The sequence below is a fragment of the Suricata suricatta genome, chromosome 12 (assembly GCF_006229205.1).
Source record: "Suricata suricatta isolate VVHF042 chromosome 12, meerkat_22Aug2017_6uvM2_HiC, whole genome shotgun sequence".
Taxonomy (NCBI): Eukaryota; Metazoa; Chordata; class Mammalia; order Carnivora; family Herpestidae; genus Suricata; species Suricata suricatta.
The window spans coordinates 97921398-97941971 of record NC_043711.1 but is presented as its reverse complement, the minus strand read 5'-3'; the positions used below and the strand labels follow the sequence as shown (position 1 = coordinate 97941971).

The 20574-nt window shown below is 47.4% G+C and overlaps 1 protein-coding gene across 4 annotated transcripts in view; it reads right to left on the bottom strand.

Moving 5' to 3' along the window:
- The window catches only part of TSHZ2 (teashirt zinc finger homeobox 2), a 446554-nt gene that overhangs the window by 174825 nt on the left and 251155 nt on the right, over positions 1 to 20574 (bottom strand). For 3 of the 4 annotated variants that reach the window (XM_029916279.1, XM_029916278.1, XM_029916280.1), the window contains exon 2: positions 9922 to 12997. In XM_029916279.1, coding sequence (XP_029772139.1) covers positions 9930 to 12997 — 3068 coding nt within the window. In that variant the 3' untranslated portion in view covers positions 9922 to 9929. Of the gene's footprint in view, positions 1 to 8007; positions 12998 to 20574 lie in introns of those variants that run through there. The other variant, XM_029916277.1, reaches the window with a different exon arrangement.

The following is a 20574-nucleotide window of genomic DNA, read 5'->3' as shown; positions in this document are numbered from 1 at the left end:
CATGCTCTTGCCTACTTAAACTCTTTCAATGGCTTCTCATTGTGCTTAGGAGGAAAAAAGTAGAAAGTTCGTAGGATGTTCTACAAAGCCCTGGCTCGCCTCACACCCTCACCCCACCCCAACCACTCCCCTCCCCCTCCAGTTCCAGCCCTCAACACTGGTCTTTATCTGAATCAGGTGCACCAACCCTTCTCCTGTTCTCCTGCCTGGGATGTTCTGCCCTCAATTTGTAATGTGACTGGCTTCTTCTCAATATCCTCATTTTCTCCCCTGATGTCCCTCTGTTTAATGTAAGCGGCCCTGTCAGAGTCCCTCACCTGCAGGATTTCCTTGGCAGACCCACTTTCTTGAGGCTCCAGGAATATTAGCTGTTAGTATTACTATCAGTGTTTATTCTCTGATTAGAATGTAAGATCTGGGTTTTTTTCTTCTTGGGGTGCAGCCCAGTACTTAGGACAGAGTGGCTTCTCCAGGAGCATGAATAAGGGACAATTGAATCTAAGTCTCTGATCCTCTTGATGCAGAGAATGCAGAAAGGTTCGACTCATTCGCCTGAAGACGTCTATTGACTGCTCCCATGGGCACGTGTACCCTGAAAAAAGACATTTCTTAGCCCTCATGACAATGTTAGTCCTCTGGGCGAATCATTTGACAATGCGCTGGGTGGGAATGTACCTCACCTCCTTGCACTTTTCTGGGCTGCACAGAACTTGGAGATCCCTACACTTGGGGCTTCTAGTATGCTGAGCTCTGTTCTTAGGGTTTCATGCACTTTATCTACTCCATCTGCCTCACTGATGAGGGACACAGGCATTATTGTCCTTTTGCACATGGCAGAGGTCAAAGAAAGTTATGATCACCTCCTAGATACTGTCCCTTTCTCCTTCCCTTCCTTCCAATATTTACAGAGTCTGTGCATGGGAGAGCTAATCAGATGCGGCCCCTTACCTCCTGGACGTTAGAGGTGGCCGCCATCTTTACCTTGTAAACCAAAGGCTTGGTGACGAGTCCAGTGCTCCACCACTTCAAAGCCCTACAAGGTCAACTTCATGAAAACGATGTTCAAGTATTTCAATAAAGCAAACGTGTTTTGAACATCTCTCATGGAAGTTCAAATGATAAGTTTACATACCCGAGTGGAAGCCATCAGATGTATATAAATTGGCTTCTCTGTCGGATCAGCGTCCCTTCTCTGCCATTTTCTCCCCAAAACACAGGTCCAACCATGCCGAACAATGTGCATTTTCTGGAACGAACCTCCCACTTTACTCACTTACAAGGCTCTCCTCTTGCCATCCTTGTTTACCATGCCTCTCCCACTCCTCCTCCACCAGCTAGCTCTGGGCCGCTTAGATCTCTGCTCATTTGGTCAGCCGCCCTTGAACCCTCTTGTCTCCCACTGGTTGAGCCCTTTCCCTATAATATCACTGAGCTCAGTTTAAGCCTTGGTGGTGTAGTGTCCTTCCTCTTCTATGCACCGTCTGTGGTCTGAGGGCAGAGCCAGCCTCTGTTGGTTGCTTATCACCCTGGTCCTTGCAGGGACCACAGCCCCCAGTGCATAACATTTATTGCACGATGCACATTTGCATATCTTCCCAGATGGATGTTCCTGGGCCACAAAATGTGACTTGCTCCCAACACATTATAATTGCAATTGTTGCTGTTATTATTAAAATCTTGAGACCTATGAACTCACTCGTGGTTCTAGGGCTGCTATGTTTTAACAACGATGATTGAGGGTCTCTGGGTGCCTGGTATTGGCCCAGGAAGCACTCTGTGGGCTTGCTTGAATTTTCTCTTATAACTACGTGAAGCCAGCCGTCATGTGGCCACTTGGCAGAAGAGGCAGCAGAGGGTCAGAGAGGCGACGTGACCTGCCCTAGGTCCCTCAGCGAGGAAGTGGCGATGTGGCCCTGGGAACCGGGCCTCACTGGCTCCAGAGCCCATGGACATCCCCCTGAGTTTAGCCGCCCAGTGCTTCCCTCATGAGGTTTCCAGGCATCGGGAGCCCCTGTCTCCTGAGACTTTGTGACAGGCCCCCTGCCCCCCACTTCCAATGCCCTCCCACTTCTCCTTCTCTTATGTTTCTGGGATGATGAGGTCCTGATTGGTCCTTTGATTTCTAAGCCAGAGCAAATGTTACCCAATAGGGACCCATCTCCATGGTTACCGCACACCAGAGAATGCACCAGAAGGTAGCACAGGGGGAAAGTGGGGACTCCAGAAAATATGGGGGAGGAGGGAGTCATAAACAATTAAACATGACTAAAACCTCTGGTGAACCAAAATAGAACTATTTGACTGTGAAATCGAGTAATGTAGCATTGAAAGTAACATAACCTGAAACATCATTTTTTCTTCCATAGATGAAAAAAACACCAGGTAAACCCATGTGCCGTGACAGTGCCAATTTGCTGGAGGGCCCAAGTAGTAGGAACTTGTCTAGGTCAAGGTTTGGGCTTTTGGGATATGAATTTATTTTTTTGCCCCTCCTCCCAAAGGACAAAGTAACTTTTGGGGACAGGGTTCGCATCTCACACTTTGGCGCAGCGCCTGACGGAATTTAACACGGGGGCCTCCAGAAAGGCGCTGAGAGACATTTTGACCAAGATTGTACCTTGTGGTGAGTCACTAGCTTGGCCACAGTGGATCTCCAGCCCCGCTGCCTGCTCTCTGCGCGATCTTGGGGGTCACGCCACCTCTCTGAGGCCGGTTTGTTCACCTGTGAGCTGGGTGTCATCAGGGTTGTTTCTCCGGGGAGTTTCGGGTTCAGATTGATGGAGATGATACGTGAAGAGGACTCAGCACAAGAGCCGGGACTCCGTGATGGTGCCATAAATGTTAATCCCCTGTCAGGATCGATCGCGACCAGGACAACAGTGGTAGCAGACACGGCTTCTTACCACCTTTAATCAACCTCATTCCTGTCATTATCTGCACTGAGGCTCCAGTGCAGACCTTGCTAAGTGCAGCACAGCCACTGGTGGTTTTTAACTGGAGCAAGTGGAATATTTCAAGGGAGCTGACAGCACCGAGGAAAAGCAGAAGTCAGAGGGAAAGAGACGCAGGGTAATGCTGTTCTCCATCCTTCCTCGGGGCACCTGAACACCTCCAGATGCTTCCATTCCACAGCCTCTCCTGCCACTGACCCCCCCTCCCTGGCGCCTGGAGCTGATTTAATTAAATCTGTACACATAGTCTCTCCTTATTTCTTCAAATAAAATGGCACAATCCATCCCACATCTTGATTTAAGCCTTAAGCAAACAGAAGGGGATTTTTCTGAGGTAGGCGCTCGAAGTGGGAAATAAAGAGGAGAATGAAGTTCATCAAGTGTTCGCTTTGAGGGTCAGATCCAGCGCTGAGCTCTGCCCGGGCACTATTTTAGCTAATCCTCAACACAAACTGAACAAGAAAGGAACTGCACTTATGCCACCCAGTCTCTGCAGGTCTTTCTCGTTAACTTGAACATGGATTTTTTTTTTTTTAGTTTTCCCAGCATCACTAGAAGATTACCCCAGACAGAATGCCCTCTGCCCAAATATACACTATGTCTCCTGCAAGTAAAAAAAGTAAAAAAAAAAAAAAAACCCCAAAGAAATAAAGAATATTCCCCCCCAAAACCCACCACGACCACTTTCCACATAACCCGGGCTGCCTGGGCTTGGGGTGGCGCCACTTCTCTCAACAGCAGCACCAAGTTCTCTAAAGTCCCCAAAGGTGATGTGCGCCTTCAGCCCCGGCGTTCCATTTTCTTGCCAGGTGAGTCTCATGTCACATTTACACTGGATTTAATGGGAGGACATGACATGCACTGATTTTCAACAAACTCCTGTTCTTTCGGAGAAAGAATCGGAGAAAGAAGGCAGCCACCGACCACACCCTCTTCTATTTTGGTATCCTCAACATTATCCCCGTGGCCTACATATCATTTCACAAACTGCCCCGCAATTCTTGCAGGGCGTGGCGTCAAGACTGATTTAAAATCCCTGCATTGCTAAAACTGCATTGTTCTTCATCAAGTTGAGTCATTTTTATGTGAAGTGTCAAGATCCCTAACAAATAACTCCTGCCAGACGAATCAAGTTCCTCGTCTTAGAGCCGTGGCTAAATAGTTTATAGCTTTAATCTGCTCACCGAGGTGTGCAGTCTATGACAGTAATTATAAATGCAAGGAGAAATTACAGCTGAATGCTTTAACTGCATTAGGAGCCGTTTGATGAACAATCATGAGTGCCTGCTCGTTTCCAACAATAGAGGGCAAGTTAGTGTCAGTGCATTAGAGAGATTTCAGTTCTGCCTGGCGTTTCCTCCCATTTACCACAGAATGTCACTTGTCTTCTATAAAGTAGAAAAAAAGCACCGTGGAAAGCTTTAAACTTGATAGTTAAAAAAAAAAAGACAAAGAGAGAAATGCAGGGGAAACTGTTTATCATTATGACTTTTTTTTTCCGCCTGTTTTGCTTGGGGACTGGTTCAGTTTCAAATTAGTTCATTGAAGGGAGCTGCTTGTTTACTTACGAGGGGCCTTAAGAAATCCCTCCTCAAGCCATTTTTGAGAAATCTTTATGGAGAAAGAGTTCGTTAAGTGAGGGGGCAAGTTCAGCATGGGCCCAGGCAGTAGATTTGGTGATTGTGCGTGTGCTCCCCTCCCCCTCCCCAAGTCCTTCTCTCCATCTGTATCTACCTAAGCTAATGACACCGTTCAGCTCTTTATTTTCCCCTCCTCACATCCACGGAAAGACGTTTTTAATTTAGCTGAAGAATTACACAAATGTATTTTAAAGACATAAATCCATATAAAAAATATGAGCTAATTAAAACATTGCACTCCCTGTCGCTCATGGATTTTCAATTTAGTGAAAGAAAAAAGAATTGCATCTGGTTAAATGAAAAGATGATACTGATGGCAGATTGGAGTAAATGAAAAATAATGTTACTCTATATTAAAGCACCAAATTATACACGTCAGGATTGAGATTTCGAAGGTCCCAATGAGGGGGAAAGTGCAACAGAGAGGGGGGGCCGGCCATGTGCGAGGGAGTTAAGCCAGAGCGCTTGCAGAAAATGAAAGCATTCAAACAGACTACACATTCGTGTCACTGCGTTGGAAATACACGAATCTCGGAGCTGACCCCGTTTCTGAATTCTTAGTTTGCTTCCCTCAAGTGAGAGTCAGGATAGGGATCAAGAAAAAAATTGGACATGTATCTTTTCACTGGAATGTGGGTCATTTCTTGCTTAGACACCATATGGTAAATGTATAATAGGCTGACCGGACAAGGAAATTATAATCGAGAGAGCAAGGATGCTTTGCCTCACGCTGCGGGCAAGCTCTGCACCCCCCCTACCCGTCCCCCCAGTTTCAATGTCTTGTTTGTAGCCAGAGCCCCTGAGGGGGCTCTTGCTGAGCTCATATGCCATGGTTACAGCCTTTTCCTGGGCTGTTAGAGGTACACGTGGCCATGGGTCGTGCCTAGAAACCGGCAGACAAGGCGGCAGAGAAGCCGAGAGGCAGAGGGTCGAGCAGTCCCCGGGTTGAGTCCCCTGTGCCCTCACTGTGCGCTTTTGGGCAAATCCTGAAGCACTTCAAGTTCCTTGAAAATTAGAATGATATGAATAACCATGCTTGGCGAGTGGAAGAGGCATGGAAGTGGGAGTTTTGCTGTCATTTGCTCTCATTATGATCAAGCAGCAAGTGGAGGCTTCCACTGGGCCACCTGGGAAGAGCCCACACGGCCCACACGCTCCAGGTGCGGCTGGAGAACGTGGGAGAAGCCGGCAGGGACGGTGTAGGACTAACTTTTCCTGTGAACCTACAGGCCTAGTTAATTCTCAAAGTCTTGTAGGACCAGAGACCTGTGTCCACATTTCATCGACCTAGAAGTGCATCATACCTCAGAGACAGTGGATGCATTAGGATGTGCACCCAAGCCTGGGAGCCTGGGCAGCCTCTGAAACCACCATGCATTCCCCTTCTTGGCCTCCCCCGAGATGGGGGCAGAGGCCCCTCCCAGGTGCTCTGTTCAGCCTTCACCCCAGAGCCGCCCACCTGGGTGTCAGGCGCGAGCCTCCGAGGCGGACTCTCGTCCAGGTCACTGGTTTATTCCCTGGGGTCAGCACAGTGCACGGCCTGGAGGGGTAGCCTCCTGGGTAGATGATAATGAATGAGTGAGGTTCCGAGATTGTGGGACTTCACGCAGAATCTCTCTGCCTCCTTTTCCTCCCCTGTGACACTGTGGAATCAACCCCTACCTCCTAGGACTGTTTGTGAGGATAAAGTGAAATAATGTCTGCAAAGTGCTTGCTGCAGGGCCGGCACACTTGGCTATTATAATCAGCATGTCTGCTGGGTCACCATTACGTATCCATTGCTGAACGGAGGCTGGTGCGTAGTAAAAGCACAAACAATGTTTGCAGTAAGATGAAAGACACTCAGGGAGGGGAGACAGGAAGGAGGGAGGGAGGGAGGGAGGAGAGAGGAGGGAGGGAAGGAGGGGGAGGGGAGAGAGGGAAGGAGAAAGGCAGGCAGGGAGGAGGAAGGACAGGAGGAATACTCCCCTAATGGATGAAGGGAAGGCGATGCCTCTCATAGACATTAATTAATCCAGCCCATTTTGCTCTTTCCAGAATGCCATATAAACCGTGTTGTGAGGGTTGCCAGATTTAACAAATAAAAATACAGAATGCCCAGTTAAATTGGAATCTCAGATTAACAACGAATTTTTTTTTTTAAGTAAAAATATGGCCCATGCCATATTTGGAACATGCTTATCCTAAAAACTTCTTTGTTGTTTATCTGAAATTCAAATTTCACTGGACATCTTGTATTTTATTTGGCAAGTTTACATGCTGTTCACCCTGAACGTGTGTCTTTATCAAATCGGCTGCGGCAAAGGCGGCGGCTTCCTGGTCTCGAACTCGGTCTTGCCCCCAATTTCAAGGCGAGGCGTGCTGCTAAACTTGTACGCTGTGTTACACAATAATGACTATAATTTCAAGTGCTTGTGCATTTGAGACTTATTGATTTTCTCTTTGTTTAATTTCTACTCTTTGAGAGCATGTGGTTTTTAAAGGTATATACAAATACTTACTGAAATTGCTTTAGATACTCATGTCTTAAAATAGGGCTGCACAGCATAATACTGTCTAATTAATTGTTAATGAAAACTTGCCTTTGCTATTTGGCCGAGCGTTTTGCAGGGTTCAAGACCTACCTAAGAAAGAAGAGAAAATTCGGGCCAGAATTTGCATCATAGGGAGAGCATAGACACGGCAAAGCTTCCAACTTTTCCATAAAATCTTGACCATGCTAAAACATCGTGTCATTTTGTACCATTTGCGCAATCATGCATACCAAGTAAAATAAGAGCACCGGGGAACAACCACCTCATTTCGTGATCATTCAAACGCCTCTATGCATAATTCTAGGCAGTAGGCAAAGTCCTGCATGAGTGTCGCTCTCGGAGAGAACATGCTTCCCGAGGTGACCAGAGTGTAAGAAGGCCACCTCAGGCAGATTTAATCTCTTTAGTATTAACACAAACACACCACGCACCTGCACCATTTTTGAGTGTGTGTACACGCAACACACGTACACTCCTCTTGCTTTGAACGAGTCTTAAATATTGAAACCTGTTTTTCTGTCATCCTATCTCAAAAGCACAGCATCACGGTGTTTATAAAAATAATGGGGCTTTGGTTTCATATAATGATTCCTCTGCCGTATGGTGTTTCAAAGGTCCAAAGCAGAAGTATTTATGTTGTACAAACGCAGAGGGACGAGAAAAGAGCGAGCTTATCTATGCCTTGACCAGATATGTTAAGTACCTTTTGGTAATTTGTTAAGTACCTTTTCCAAATTATCAGTTTACCTTTGCTTCCTCAGAAGAGACATGTGGATTCTGATTTTGACTAAGGTTTTTTTTCCCCCTCCCCTCTTTCTATTTACATACCACAACGTTTTGGCAGTGATATTAATTTTTTTTCAAAGAATGATTACAAACCTAACAGGTGGAAAATTGGTCTTTATTGTAGCACAAATAAACATTACCTATTTGTCCTCTTTACCATGGTTTGGACCCTGCCACTATGGGATTGGAAACATCTCTCTTCTCTCTGGGTATTCTGTATATATCCACCTTTTTTTTTTTTCAAGGACCAGAAAAGTGTAATAGCAAGTTACATAAGATTTAAAATGTTATATAGCAAATAAATAGAATGTTGCCAAGCCCCAAGCTCACTTAGAGATCCAATAGCTGAATTTTGACTTTTCTTTCAATAGTGTGAGCTGAACAAATCATGCTTGGAAAGCAAGAGATGAATCCTCTGGTAGCACATTTTAATTATCATGATAAAAACATGCAAACAAAACAATAGTCTTCATTTGCGCCCAAATAGCCATTAGACCCATGGGATGGGCTCCCCCTTCATCAGAGGCTCTTAGATCTTCTCACTGAGGGGGCAGTCCTAGATTTTCACCCTTTATTTCATCTTGAGCCTCCTCACACTCGGCAGATCTCCCCACCCGATGTGAGGTGAGCCCAAGGCCACACCCATATAGATATCCCTCCTCCACTTGGGAGCTCGGTAGTGCTCATGCCTTTGTGGCTTGATCTGAACGTCTCCTATTGAAAAACAAATGCTCTGACAATTGGGGGTGGCGAGGGTTGATACAGGATGATTGGCTGTTCCTATCTTATTGTGAAGGAACTGAAGGAACTAATCCGTCACCTAGCGTGACATAAACTGGACTGGCAAGTACTGAAGCTGTAAGTCAGCTCGGGTCCCCATGTGGGGCGTGGCCCGAGGCGGGGGTTGGGGGGAGGAGGACAGCTTGAATATGTGTGGAGGTCCTTAGCACGTAGTGGGGGGGATCATGCTGATGAGGAGAGAAAAAAAAGTAGACAAAATACAAAAAGGGAGATGAATGGGTTGTGTGAAGACCCAGCCTTGAAAACAGTTGAAGACGGCTGGTGTGGCAGGACTGCCAAGGCATTTGACCTTGGTCTCTGTCCGCTTTCTTGGAGGTGACATAGATAGTGTGGGCACCAGTGTCTATACAAGGCACAGAACTCCTATGATACATGATGCAAATTATCTGGATGCCATGGGACCCCATGTGCATTGGCAATGGGTGTTCAGACAGTCATTTATTTCTTTAGGTAAAATAAACCCTCAAGGGCATGCAGTGCATCCATCTTGGTTAAGGGCTGATGCCGATATTAGTCTATCCTAAAGAAAACCAAAAGATGAGAGAAGAAAGTAAGCTTCCTCTCTTCTCACCCCAGTGCTCTGCAGTGAATGTTTTTCTGTCCTCTGACTACAGGGCAGATGCTCTTTCCTAGCAAACCTAACGGAGGCGATAAACAGAGGGTCGGGTGGGGCAGGTAGCGATCGCTGAAAGGAAGCTGCAAAAAGCATTAATTACAAGTAATAATAATAAAGTTCTCGAGCTGATTACGAAATCTCTGCATAGCGGCTGCCCCCAGGAACTCTGCCATGCTCATTGTTCCTCCCCCTTCACTCACTTCCTAAGTCATTAGCATCGCTATGGGAAGGTGAGGGGGTGAGACCGGACAGTGAGGGAAGTCCGTACATATTAATTAAAATGAGGTGTAGCCTTGGCTGGACCTTCAGAGTTGGGCCTTGGGGTCCCTAAGGGGATCGCGCATCATGAGGTGGTCATCTGCGAACACCACCTCTCTGAGCCCATTTCCTGCTGTTCACCAACTCTAATCTGGAGACATTCAGAGAACAGTTAGGACTTATCATGTTCTAGTCTCTCATACAAATAAGTCCTAATCCAGCAGGCTACTGTCCTCTTGGTACTGGGAGACATGAGCTGCCTCTAAACAGACCCATCTCCCATCAAGAAGGTCCTCACAAGGCTACTGTCCCATCACCTGGGAGCAAACCCATACCTGAAGAGCTATTCTTCATCCACGTCTGTTACAAACTGTGAGTGGTGTTCAGGTGACTTGCTGTGCGTTTTGCTTAGGTGGAGTTTTACCGCATGTTTGCTCACAAATGTCCGACAGCACAACTTACACTTGAATTTAGAGTCTGTGTCCTCTTCGCCAGCTATGGTTTCCGGAGACCTCTGAGCCGATGACACCCGCGAGATCTCTTGTTCCACCTTGCCTTGCTGTTCTACCGCCATGCGGGTCATGTCCTTCATTTGGAAACCTAGGTGCGACTCCAAGTGGCTGATGTAGGTGGAAGGGGTTCTGAACTGGGAGGCACAGTCACTGCAATAAAAGATGGGGTGCCCTTTGTCCATGTTTTTCAGGAATTTTGTCCCGCCCGTTTTCCGAAGCTGGTACTTGACGTTTGCCAGCCAGTGGCTGATCGTGGTCATCGAGAGCCCCGTGAACTTCGAGATTTGCATGCGCTCTTGAGGGCCCAGGTCGGACAGCAGGTACTTGCCCTCAGACGTCTGGAAGAGACTGGAGGCGAACTGAGCTTGCAAGATCAGGAGGTGCTGAGGGTTCCAGTTGGACTGCCGGCCTTTCCTCTTATGCAAAGTCGAGACTTCACTGGAGACATCCTCAAAGCGTCTGACATCCATCTCCAGCTTCATGGGGGTGCCCCTCGAGGAAGTGGCGGGCTTCGGGGTGGTGGCTTTGGGGAGGACCTTGACCATGTCGGCAATGTCGGACAGAGCGTGCTTCTGAGGTGGGGACGTGCAGGATTGTGCTTGCGAGGACTCGGCTTTCTTGCTCTTGGACTTGGTCAGGTCGATGGGCTGATCGTTGCTCTCAAACAGGTAGCGTCTGGACACACTGGCCGGCCGTGTAGGGGCAGGACTCAAGCCCGGCTTGTCCATGACGCTGAGACTCGACTTGTGGAACATCGACATTGTGCTTGAGCTTGGGCTGGAGCAGGAAGGGGAGCGCAGGGGTTCCGTGGCCTTGCCCAGGTGATTGTTCAGGACGGACTGCAGGGCGCTGAGCGGGCTGATGCACGGCAGGGCCGGTGCTCGCGTGGGCCGGGCGCACCCGTTGCTGAGGGAGTGCACTGGCTCGAGGGGCGGGTGTTTCTCGGGCTCGCTGCCCTCCTCCACCAGCCTGGCCTCCTCCTTCAGGAGACAAGGCTCAGCCTTCTTGGACTCAGAAGGGGTTTCGCTTTTGGAGAAAGCATCCCCCTCACTGTGGCTGAAAGGTGAGGCCTCTTCCTGGGGGCTTTCTTTCCCACACTCCTTCATGACATCGTCTTTGTCATCCGGCTCCTTCTTCACTTGAGTGTATGGGGCCAGGTTGGAGGGCACAGAGACCAGTGGCATTACTTTCCACTTTGGTGCTATTGGCCTTAGCTTGTTGGTGAGGTTAGGGCGAATCTGCAAGACCTGGGATCCCATGGGCAAGGCAGGCTTTGCGCCCTCTGACAGCTGATAGGCCGCGTGGATGCTGGGGTACGCGCTCCAGCTGGGAGCCCCATTCTGGGCTTTGTTGATGGCTGTGGTGACGGTGTTTTCCAAGGACTTCAAAATGTCCCCTCCGCCCTTGGAGCCATCTTCCAAATCCTCCTCCCTTAGATACTGATATTTTATTGTAGGGTCTAAAGGCTTCTGCAGAGGGTCTTCGTACTCCTCGCTTTTCACAACTTTCTCGTCCTTGCTGATCTCCTCTGGTTTTTCCTTTTTGCTCTCTTTCTTCGGCTCAGTTGTAGAGGCTGCACGGTCAGAGGCAGAGTCACCTGATGGCTTGGGAGCCAGCGAATCACTGTTTGGGGCGTCCGACAAAGACTGCATTTTCTCGACGGCCAGCGGGTCTAGCACCAGCTGCTTCCCTTTCTTGGAGGCAGAGCTGGTGACCTTGAGAAAGTGCCCTGTCACCATCATGTGGGTGGTGAGCTGCTGCAGGGTGTCGTGGGAGCTGCCGCACTCCATGCACTTGAGGATCTGGGACTTGCAGGCCTCGAACTGCCAGGTGTAGCTGGCGCCGTTCTGGTAGCCGTAGCGGTTGTTGGAAGACAGCTGCAGGCTGGCTGTCTTCTGAGAGGAGAATGACTCTGCAAATGAGCCCGTGGTCGAGTCGGGGGAGCAAGGTCGATTGACGTCAAAGACGCGTTTCTTGGCCGGAGTGACCATTTTCGACGAAATGGTGGGCACTGGCTCCTTCAAAGGCACTTTTTGGTAATGTTTTGTTTTTATCATGTGGACACTCAAATCTTGGAGGGAATCGAAGGAGTCACCACAAAACATGCACTTCAGGACCTTCTGAGCATCCTCCTTGTCCATATCCTGGAAAGCCCGTTTCCGGGGCTTTGAGTAGCTCGTGGGTCTCAGCTTGTCCTTTTTGCGGTTGTCATCTTGATAGTGGCCCGTTTCATTCATGTGCACGGTCAGCTCGACCAGGGTGTCGTAGGCGGCGCTGCACTGCCGGCACCGGAACCGGCTGGCCCCGGTGAACACCGTCCCGCACATCTTGCTGCTCTGCCGGTACAGCTGCACCGAGCTGAACAGGCTGGGCTTCCCCACGGATCTGGAAGGCAAGCTCTGCTGTAGGCTTTTGGACAGCGCATCTTGATGCCAATCGAAATCAGTCTTGTTGCTGCCATTGCGAGCGTCACAGTGCCGCCTCTCGCTGCTGGACAGCTTGAAGCCGAGGCCCAGGCCCGACCAGTAGGAATCGGACAGGATGTTGGCGTAGACGGCGGTCATTTTATCCATGCAGTTGTGGCTTTCGGTGGGGAGCTTGGGGTGCGCGCTGGCTTTCTTGTCCGAGACATCCCGACCGCAGATGCTCTTGACGTCCGACACCTGATCGCTGGCATCGCTCAGCAGAGACTCATTCTCCACGTCCTGATTGGACAGGTGACTGCCCGGAGAGTTCTGGTAGCTGAAGCAGCCCTTCTGCTCTGGGCCCGTTTCTAGTTCCTCATCTGTCCCTGGGTCATTGCTGCCCTGAAGCTGAGCTACCGAACCACTGTCCTCCTCTTCCTCCTCCTCTTCTTTTATTTCCTCTTCTTCCTTCAGCTGTTCCTCCTGGGCGTAGCCTGCAAGAGAAGAAGAAGAAGAGATGAAATAATAGTGACAGGTTGCATATTCTGTCCCAATTTCCCCGCTTAGACTAAGTGCTTCCTATACTGAATTGAATAGCAATTGAATCCACACTTTTATTAACTGCAAACAATGGACACAGGAAAAAGCCAAATGATGTCTCTTGTGCTATCTAATGCCTTTTTTTAATTGACAGGAGTCACAAATCTTTTTAAATGCCTAGCATCCCAAGTTAATAACGTTCACGTTTAAGGAATATCACTCTAGTGCTCTGATAGTCAGAGAGTTGCTAAATTCATAGGTATGATTTCCAGGAAAGCTGGACTGGAATTCTGACTCTACAAAAACAGATCTCTAAGGAGAAGGACGTTGGCTCACAAGAAAACTAGACTTGACCCTTGGCATCTCTGTGGTAAGGTTTACCGAGAGCCTTGGCTATGCTGGCATACAATTATCTTAATAAATCATATTTGAGTGCTCATAGGTAATTGAGATGCACAGCCATTATATTTTTGATAGCCAGTGTCTTTTTGTTATAACATTTTTATTTGTAGAGAGTCACACAGCAGGAAGAGAGATTATGGAGTATCGAATAAAATCTTCCATTGATAGCTGAAAAATTATGTAAGCTCAGCAAACATAATGATTTTAAAATAATAGCAAATGGTGTTGGAATGGGAGATTTGGGGACTATCCTATTATTCTCAAACAGGTTTATGAAGACCTTTTCAGACAAGGCTGAAAATGCCCTCTCGATCTTGTGCCTGTAATTTCAAATGCTTTGTGATTTGTGGGTGCCCGTCATGAGATGCCAATTATACGTTTGATTTGTAGATGCAAAATGCTATTGGGGATGCATGCCTTCCCTCCTCTGAGAGGATTTAGGACCAGTAATTGCATAGGGAAAATGAAGGCACAAGAGAGCGGGTGCAGAGGGAATTAATGGGCAAATATCCATCAACAGAGATGGGGAAAGTGACTATTTATGCCCATGTGTTCATTTCCTTCACCTGGCCTTTTCAGAGCCTCGTGGGTAAAATGCAACTAAAGAGGGACCAAAACAAGGGAGATTCAGTCTTAGATTTGCAAGGCTTGTGTGATCTCAATGCAATGTTTTCCTGGTGCGCTCCTCTCTCCCCTCTGAATGCAGGTGGGTGCTGGTAGAAACCCGGGGTGGTGCCAGGTTCCCATTCACCAGCGAGACAGCTGGGAAAAGAGTGATCATGCATGGAGGTCTATCCCACAAGGCAGGCAGAAGGAGTTAGGCTAGAAGACGAAGGGGCTTGTCGGGAATAAGGCAGCTCCAGTCAGAAACTCCAAAGGCTCCTCAGGCGCTATTAAGTAATAACTATCTCCTAGGAGCTCTGTTAACCTCTGCAAATGCCTTCTTCCATTTTGTCTGATTGCCCACACGATGAAGGAACTATTCTTATTTTCACTTCACAGATGGGGAAACTGAGGCTCTAAGGTTAAGAGATTTGCCCAAGGCCACCCGGTTAGGATCGCAGAGTCAATGACATGCCTGTTTGATGAGGGAGTCCATGGCTCTAACCACGATGCTCCACTCTCTGGGACCAGCCTGAAGGGTAAGAAACTTCCCAGGGACCCAAAGGTTAAAGGTTAAGCAGTGGCATTTTATTGAAATGTCACTAAGTAGATAATCGCTTCAGAGGGAAGAAATGCTGGAGACAAGAGCCCATGATTTCAAGGACATGACACCACAAAAACAAGATGAAATAGAAAAACTGGATTTAGCCTCTAGCTTGGCGGTTGTGTTCATTCCTGTATTGTTGTCGGTGTTCCGTTTCAGCTCTCCTGGCAAACTGGTCAGTGGATTTTTCATTAAACTGGTGCTGCTGGTCTCTACTTCCATAAATTGATTTGGCAAAACAAGAGCTACTCAATTGAATTGAGCAACCATTAATAAACGGTCCCTCCTTGCAAGGAAAACCTCGTTTAAAATAACTGAATGACTAACTTAGACCACTCCCCGCCCCCATCCTCACTGCATTTTCTTTTTCCTGGACTAATCTGTGTGTTTGCAAATTAGTATTTGGTCTGTGAGTCACATCATTAAGCTCAAGGAGAAAGCCTGTTACAAAAGAAATAAACGAGGTGCCGCAGAGCCAAACAAAATACTCCAAAGCAACAGGCGAATTTTATCAATCGAACAGGGTCACTTTTGAGAATTAAAAGGGCTTTATCACTCAAAACCTGGGACAACACTCCTTAGCCAGGCCAATGGAGACCTACAGTCACTTATCTATGAGCAATACGATCATAGCAACACGCGCACACACACCTACACCCACAGAGCCAGGGGGAAAAAATCCAGCCTGAGAAAAGAGGTTTCTATCACCACAATTGCTTAAGAGTGTGACCACGTTTTGCTCATCTCCCTATTTTCAGTGCCTAGCGCCGGGCCTGATTTGGTTGGAAGAATTTCATGTTACTGTGTGTGTGTGTGTGTGTGTGTGTGTGTGTGTGTGTGTTGAAGGGTCAGGCGTGTGTGTGTGTGTGTGTGTGTGTGTGCACAACGAGTGCACATGAACGCACCAACACCACCCCTCCCTCCACTCCCATAATCGGCCTGGCCAATGTCGTCATTTTCACACAAGGAGAAAATAAGTGTTTTTGTTTCACCCACTGCTCACATTTGGATCCGTGCTTCCCAAACCAGCCTAGCTTCACAGCCTACTGTGTCCTTCTAAATGGATTCCCCAGAAGAAAAGTCAGAGACAGCAAATACCTCCCCCACAATACAGATAAAATTTTCTGCTTAATTAGGCATTGACATGTTTACTATAACCTTTACAGAAGAGTAACTCGTGCTGAGAGACCCTTTTTGTCTGTATTCTCCTGCAGGACAGACTAAATCTCACGCACCCGATAAGCAGTGCATTGAAAGGCTTCATAAAAAAAAAAGTGCCAAAGCATCCGTCAGAGTGAGTGTATTTTAACGATGGCTGAGGGTTCCGAGGAGTTTTTAAAAACATGCTTTAATATTCCACATTTAAAACTGTGCACTTGACGTAAGTGATTTTGTTTGCCACCGGCAGCTGATGAGAGAAAAGAAAGACAGCCAGAATATGGTGATCTGGGTGTGTAATGAGTATCTGTCTCTCTCTCTCTATTGATGATTGGCTTAATAAGATCGCATCAGGTGTAAATCTTGGTAACGTGGCTGAGTGGCAAGTTTATTCTTATGAATACTTATTTAGCCAAAGAAAATGGATCACAATTATGCCAAGGCACAATAAAAAGAACTGTTCTCTGTGGAACCTTCTGGTTGATTTCAGGTCAAAGATCAAATCTCTCCCTTTTCCAACCTGAATTTCTAACCGCATCCCTTGCCACTGCCCCACTCCGGCCAGGCGAAGCCTCCTCATCGCCAGGACAGCTACTTCCTACGCGAACCCTCTCAGCGCTAAGTGACTGATGGGAGACACTGTTTCTCTTCCACTCCAGCTGGGCTCACCGCACCGACTGTGCCACCATCACTGTTCACTAGGATAAGTACGTGGGCTTCCTGCTTCTACTTCCTCCAAAACTGCTAGAATTTTCATTGTCAAAAGAATAAGATTTTGGGTGGTGACATTGCTGTCTTTAAACTCCTGCAGTGTCCTTGTGCTGCATTCAAAATGAAATCCAAACCCTTGGCATGGCCTGTAGAGCTTGCTGGACTTGGCCTCAACCTCCCTGTGTTCTTCCTCCCAACCCTCACCCTTCTCTCCATGCCTGAGGTGAGACAGCCTCCTCGTTCCTTCGTGACTTTGCCAATCCTTCCTATGACTTGGTTCCTTGCAGTTGGACCTCTCTGCTCAGAAAAGTTCTTCCTCAGGACCTTCGCATGGTGGTCTTTCTTCATTCTTCAGGTCTTGGTTTCCAGGACTTTCTCAAGAAGCCTGTCTAGCCAGTCTTCCCCTCTCTGTGTAACTCCAGGTCACATCCACTTACTTCTTGAGATCCCTGTAGCACCTACCAGACTCTGAGATCATCTTGTTTTCCTACTGATTGATTGTGTCCTCCCACTACATATAAAAGTGAAATGCTTGTCCCCACGAAGATGGAGATCTCGCATCCCCCAGCACTCACACTGCCCCCTGGCACAGAATGGTGTCCACAGATTTATCTGAGCAAAAGAATGCATAGACCATACAATGCAAAGGGATTATTCTGGTCACAAATTCTATCTCCACGTGTTGATGGTGCCGCTGGCAGCTGTGATGGGTAAAGCCCCCTCCCTTAACCTCCAATATAGATCAGATGTGAACTATAGCCTTCCTGACCTGTTCGTCTCAACGATAAATCCAGAATATCTGTGTAAGTCATCTTTTCAGACCAACGGAGCCACCAATGTTCTTGTCGCCAGAAATCCCTGAGCTGTGAATTTAAACTTTTAAGTCAGAAGACGGAAAACAAGCATCAAGGCTGCAAAGCATCAGAAAATTCATCCTTAATGTGAGCAGACTTTGATTCAAAAGAGACTCACACATGGGAACTTTGAAAGTATGGACTAACTTCATCATGAAGGTAGTGTATTAGCTGATCCAGAATATGGGTTCCACAAATATGAGGATGGTCTTTTCTCAAATTCTTGATTTTACTGAGGAGAAATGGGGGGCACCTAGGTGGCTCAGTCAGTTAAGCATCTGACGCTTGACCTCAGTTCAGGTCATGATCTCGTGGTTTGTGAGATCAAGCCCTGCATCAAACTCTGCGCTGACAGCATGGAACCTGTTTGGGACTCTCCCTCTTCCTCTCTCCAGCCTTTCCTGCTCTCTCTAAATTTTAGAAATGTCTTCTTATATCAAAGGTTAAAAAACTGAAAGAGAATTTTTCTTTGAATCACCACCTCAATTGTTCCAAAAATGTCTATTCAGAATGATTTAAATGAAATTGTGCAAAACAATTCATGGGTTGCATGATGTTAGCTAGCAAATTTTTTTTGCCAGGCATACATTTTTGTAGTTGGCTTGAAACTCCACAATAGAGTGTTTATCCTAAAAACACTGACAGTTTTTAAAGTGGCAGTAGAAGTGAGACAGTTATAACCCGAGAAGAATAGAAAATTCTAGAAGGCTGATTTTCAAAAACTAAACCAGAATTCAACCAAGACCTCACTTAAAAACATATCCAGTGGTGACAGGATCATTTTCACCAATCTACCCCACTAAATGACAGTTTACAATCACACAAAGATTCTACAGTGTGCAGGGCAGATGTAAATGAAGGGACCGCTAGAATTGCTTGCCGTGTATAGAAGGTGTGCTAAATGATGACACAGAGGAAGGCCTCCCTGTCATGAGTCTCTAGTGTTTTGGTGACGGTGGTCTAGAAATCTGTTAATATGTATATTATTATTGGCACTAATTGGCGCTTTCGTTGGCAGGCTGAGTAAAGAGATAAGAGGATTTTGTTCAAGGAGACTGCGCGCCTTCCGATGGTGGCCAGGCCCTGAGCGAGGGCCGGTTGGAGGGCTGTGTTGAGGAGATTCGATGCTTTGTGTTTCAGGATGTTGTAGGCTGAAGAGCCGTGGGACCCCTGACGTGGTTCTGGAGCACAGACTTCAAACTTTCTGCAAATTCGGGTACCACGAGCCAAGGCTAGGTCTCCCGGCAGCCTGGGGTCATCATCTAAGCTCATGCACCTTTCTAAACAGGAAAGTTTTCAACTGGCAATGTCTCCTTCACGGCATACGGATTTTTATCCCCACCACACTGCACGTAACTCATTAACATGAGGGTGACTTGTAGGCACAGGTCAAGAGAGTAGGGCTCGTTCCCTCTGTCTGAATGTTGAAACGAAACAACATTTTTGAGAGACAGAGAGAGACAGAGTGTGAGCAGGGGAGGGGCTGAAAGAGAGGGAGACACAGAGTCTGAAGCGGGTTCCAGGCTTTGAGCTGTCAGCACAGAGCCCGATGTGGGGCTCGAACTCACAAACCAGAAGATCATGAACTGAGCTGCAGTCGAATATTTAACCGACTGAGCCACCCAGGTGCCCTTGAAATCTCTGTTTAGAGGTGGCCTGGGTGCAGCAGTAGGGGGGCTTCTCCTGAGCCCATAAGTGCTCTCTAGAGATGAACCGAGAGCTTTCTGAAGGTCATCAAGGACCACAGCATCTCTTTTATCCTCTCCTGTGCATCATTCAGCCAATGGGTACATTTTACTTGCACGATAGGATGCATATCGGGGGGGGGGGCGGTCTATGTGGAACCAAAAACCATCCCTTTAGTTAACACTCTCTTGTTGTGGGCACCTTCTTGAATCATCTTTCCACCACTTTGGACCACAAAGCTGTTTTCTAATCATCCTCTGTGTCTTTCTCCACATCTTTGTCTTCAGCAAAAAAAGGACTGAGCAGATTTACATAAATGGAACTGGATCCTCCCTCATCCTTTTGTGGTTCATCTGCTCACTCATTTAATCAAGAAATATTCATTCTGCACCTACTGTATGCAAGATAGCTCAGTCAAACTTCCCTGGAATGTCCATCTCAACAGTTCTCCAAAGGCCAAGGAGAATCAAGGAGAGTAGACAGAGGAGTGATGGAGAGAAGTTAGGCACCACAGTTGGAGAGAAAGAAGTCATGGAAAGGCCACACATTAGTGGAGGTGGGCAGGCAATTCAAGTGGGCAAAGTAGGCCAGAGGGAAGAGAAACAATCTTCCATTGCAAAGGTAAGTAGTGTGGGCACTCACCTAGATAGAGACACAGAGGAGGTGTGGGCTGTGGAAAGCTTATACCCCAGTAAAGAATCCAGCTGCCATTGAAGGACTGGCCATGGGGGGCTTAGGGTTGCCAGAAACTTGTGTTGATCACACGGGGTAGATGAAATCAAATATGTCTGAGACCCATCCATTTGCAATTTCTGAATCCAGGAAGCCAGGGGAGGCAAAGAGTTTGGAGATGTGGCATGTTTTACTGGTGCTTTTACCTACCAGCTCTTTGACCTTGATTCCTTATCAGGTGGAGTAGGGTGGAGTAGGGGTGACAGTCCCAAGCCTGCCTACCTCATTGGGGTCTGTAGGGACAGAGGAGAAAATGGAAGAGAAACTGACTCATAAACCCTCACTACTCAAAGATTGGTCCTTGGAGCAACAGCAATGGCCCCTGGGAATTTGTTAGAAATGCAGATTCTCAACGTTAGCCCAGGCCTATGGAAGAGGAGTTATTTCACAAGGTGCCCAGGGGATCCCTATGTTCAATGATGTTTGAGAACCCTGTCGTGAACTGCAACACTGTGAGTAGCAAGGTATTTCGCAATCTGCCTCTCTGCCTGCGTTCCTGCTGGCATGTGGGGTACAGTCTTTGTGAAAAACGAATATACATCTTTGAGACGCCCAGCCCTTTTCCTCTCCCAGGACCAAAAAGTGAAATGCCCAGGACATAGGCCATTGCTCCCAGTTTACACTGGGAGGAGCTGAGCAAGAGAAAAATAAAAGTCCCTGATTCAAGGACCGACCAGTTAATGAAGAGAGAGGATGGTCCGTTGGCTGTGGGATCAGGCAGGTCTCAGTTCAAATCTGCTACTTACTCTTAATGTAATCTTGGGGAAGTTGCTGAAACTTT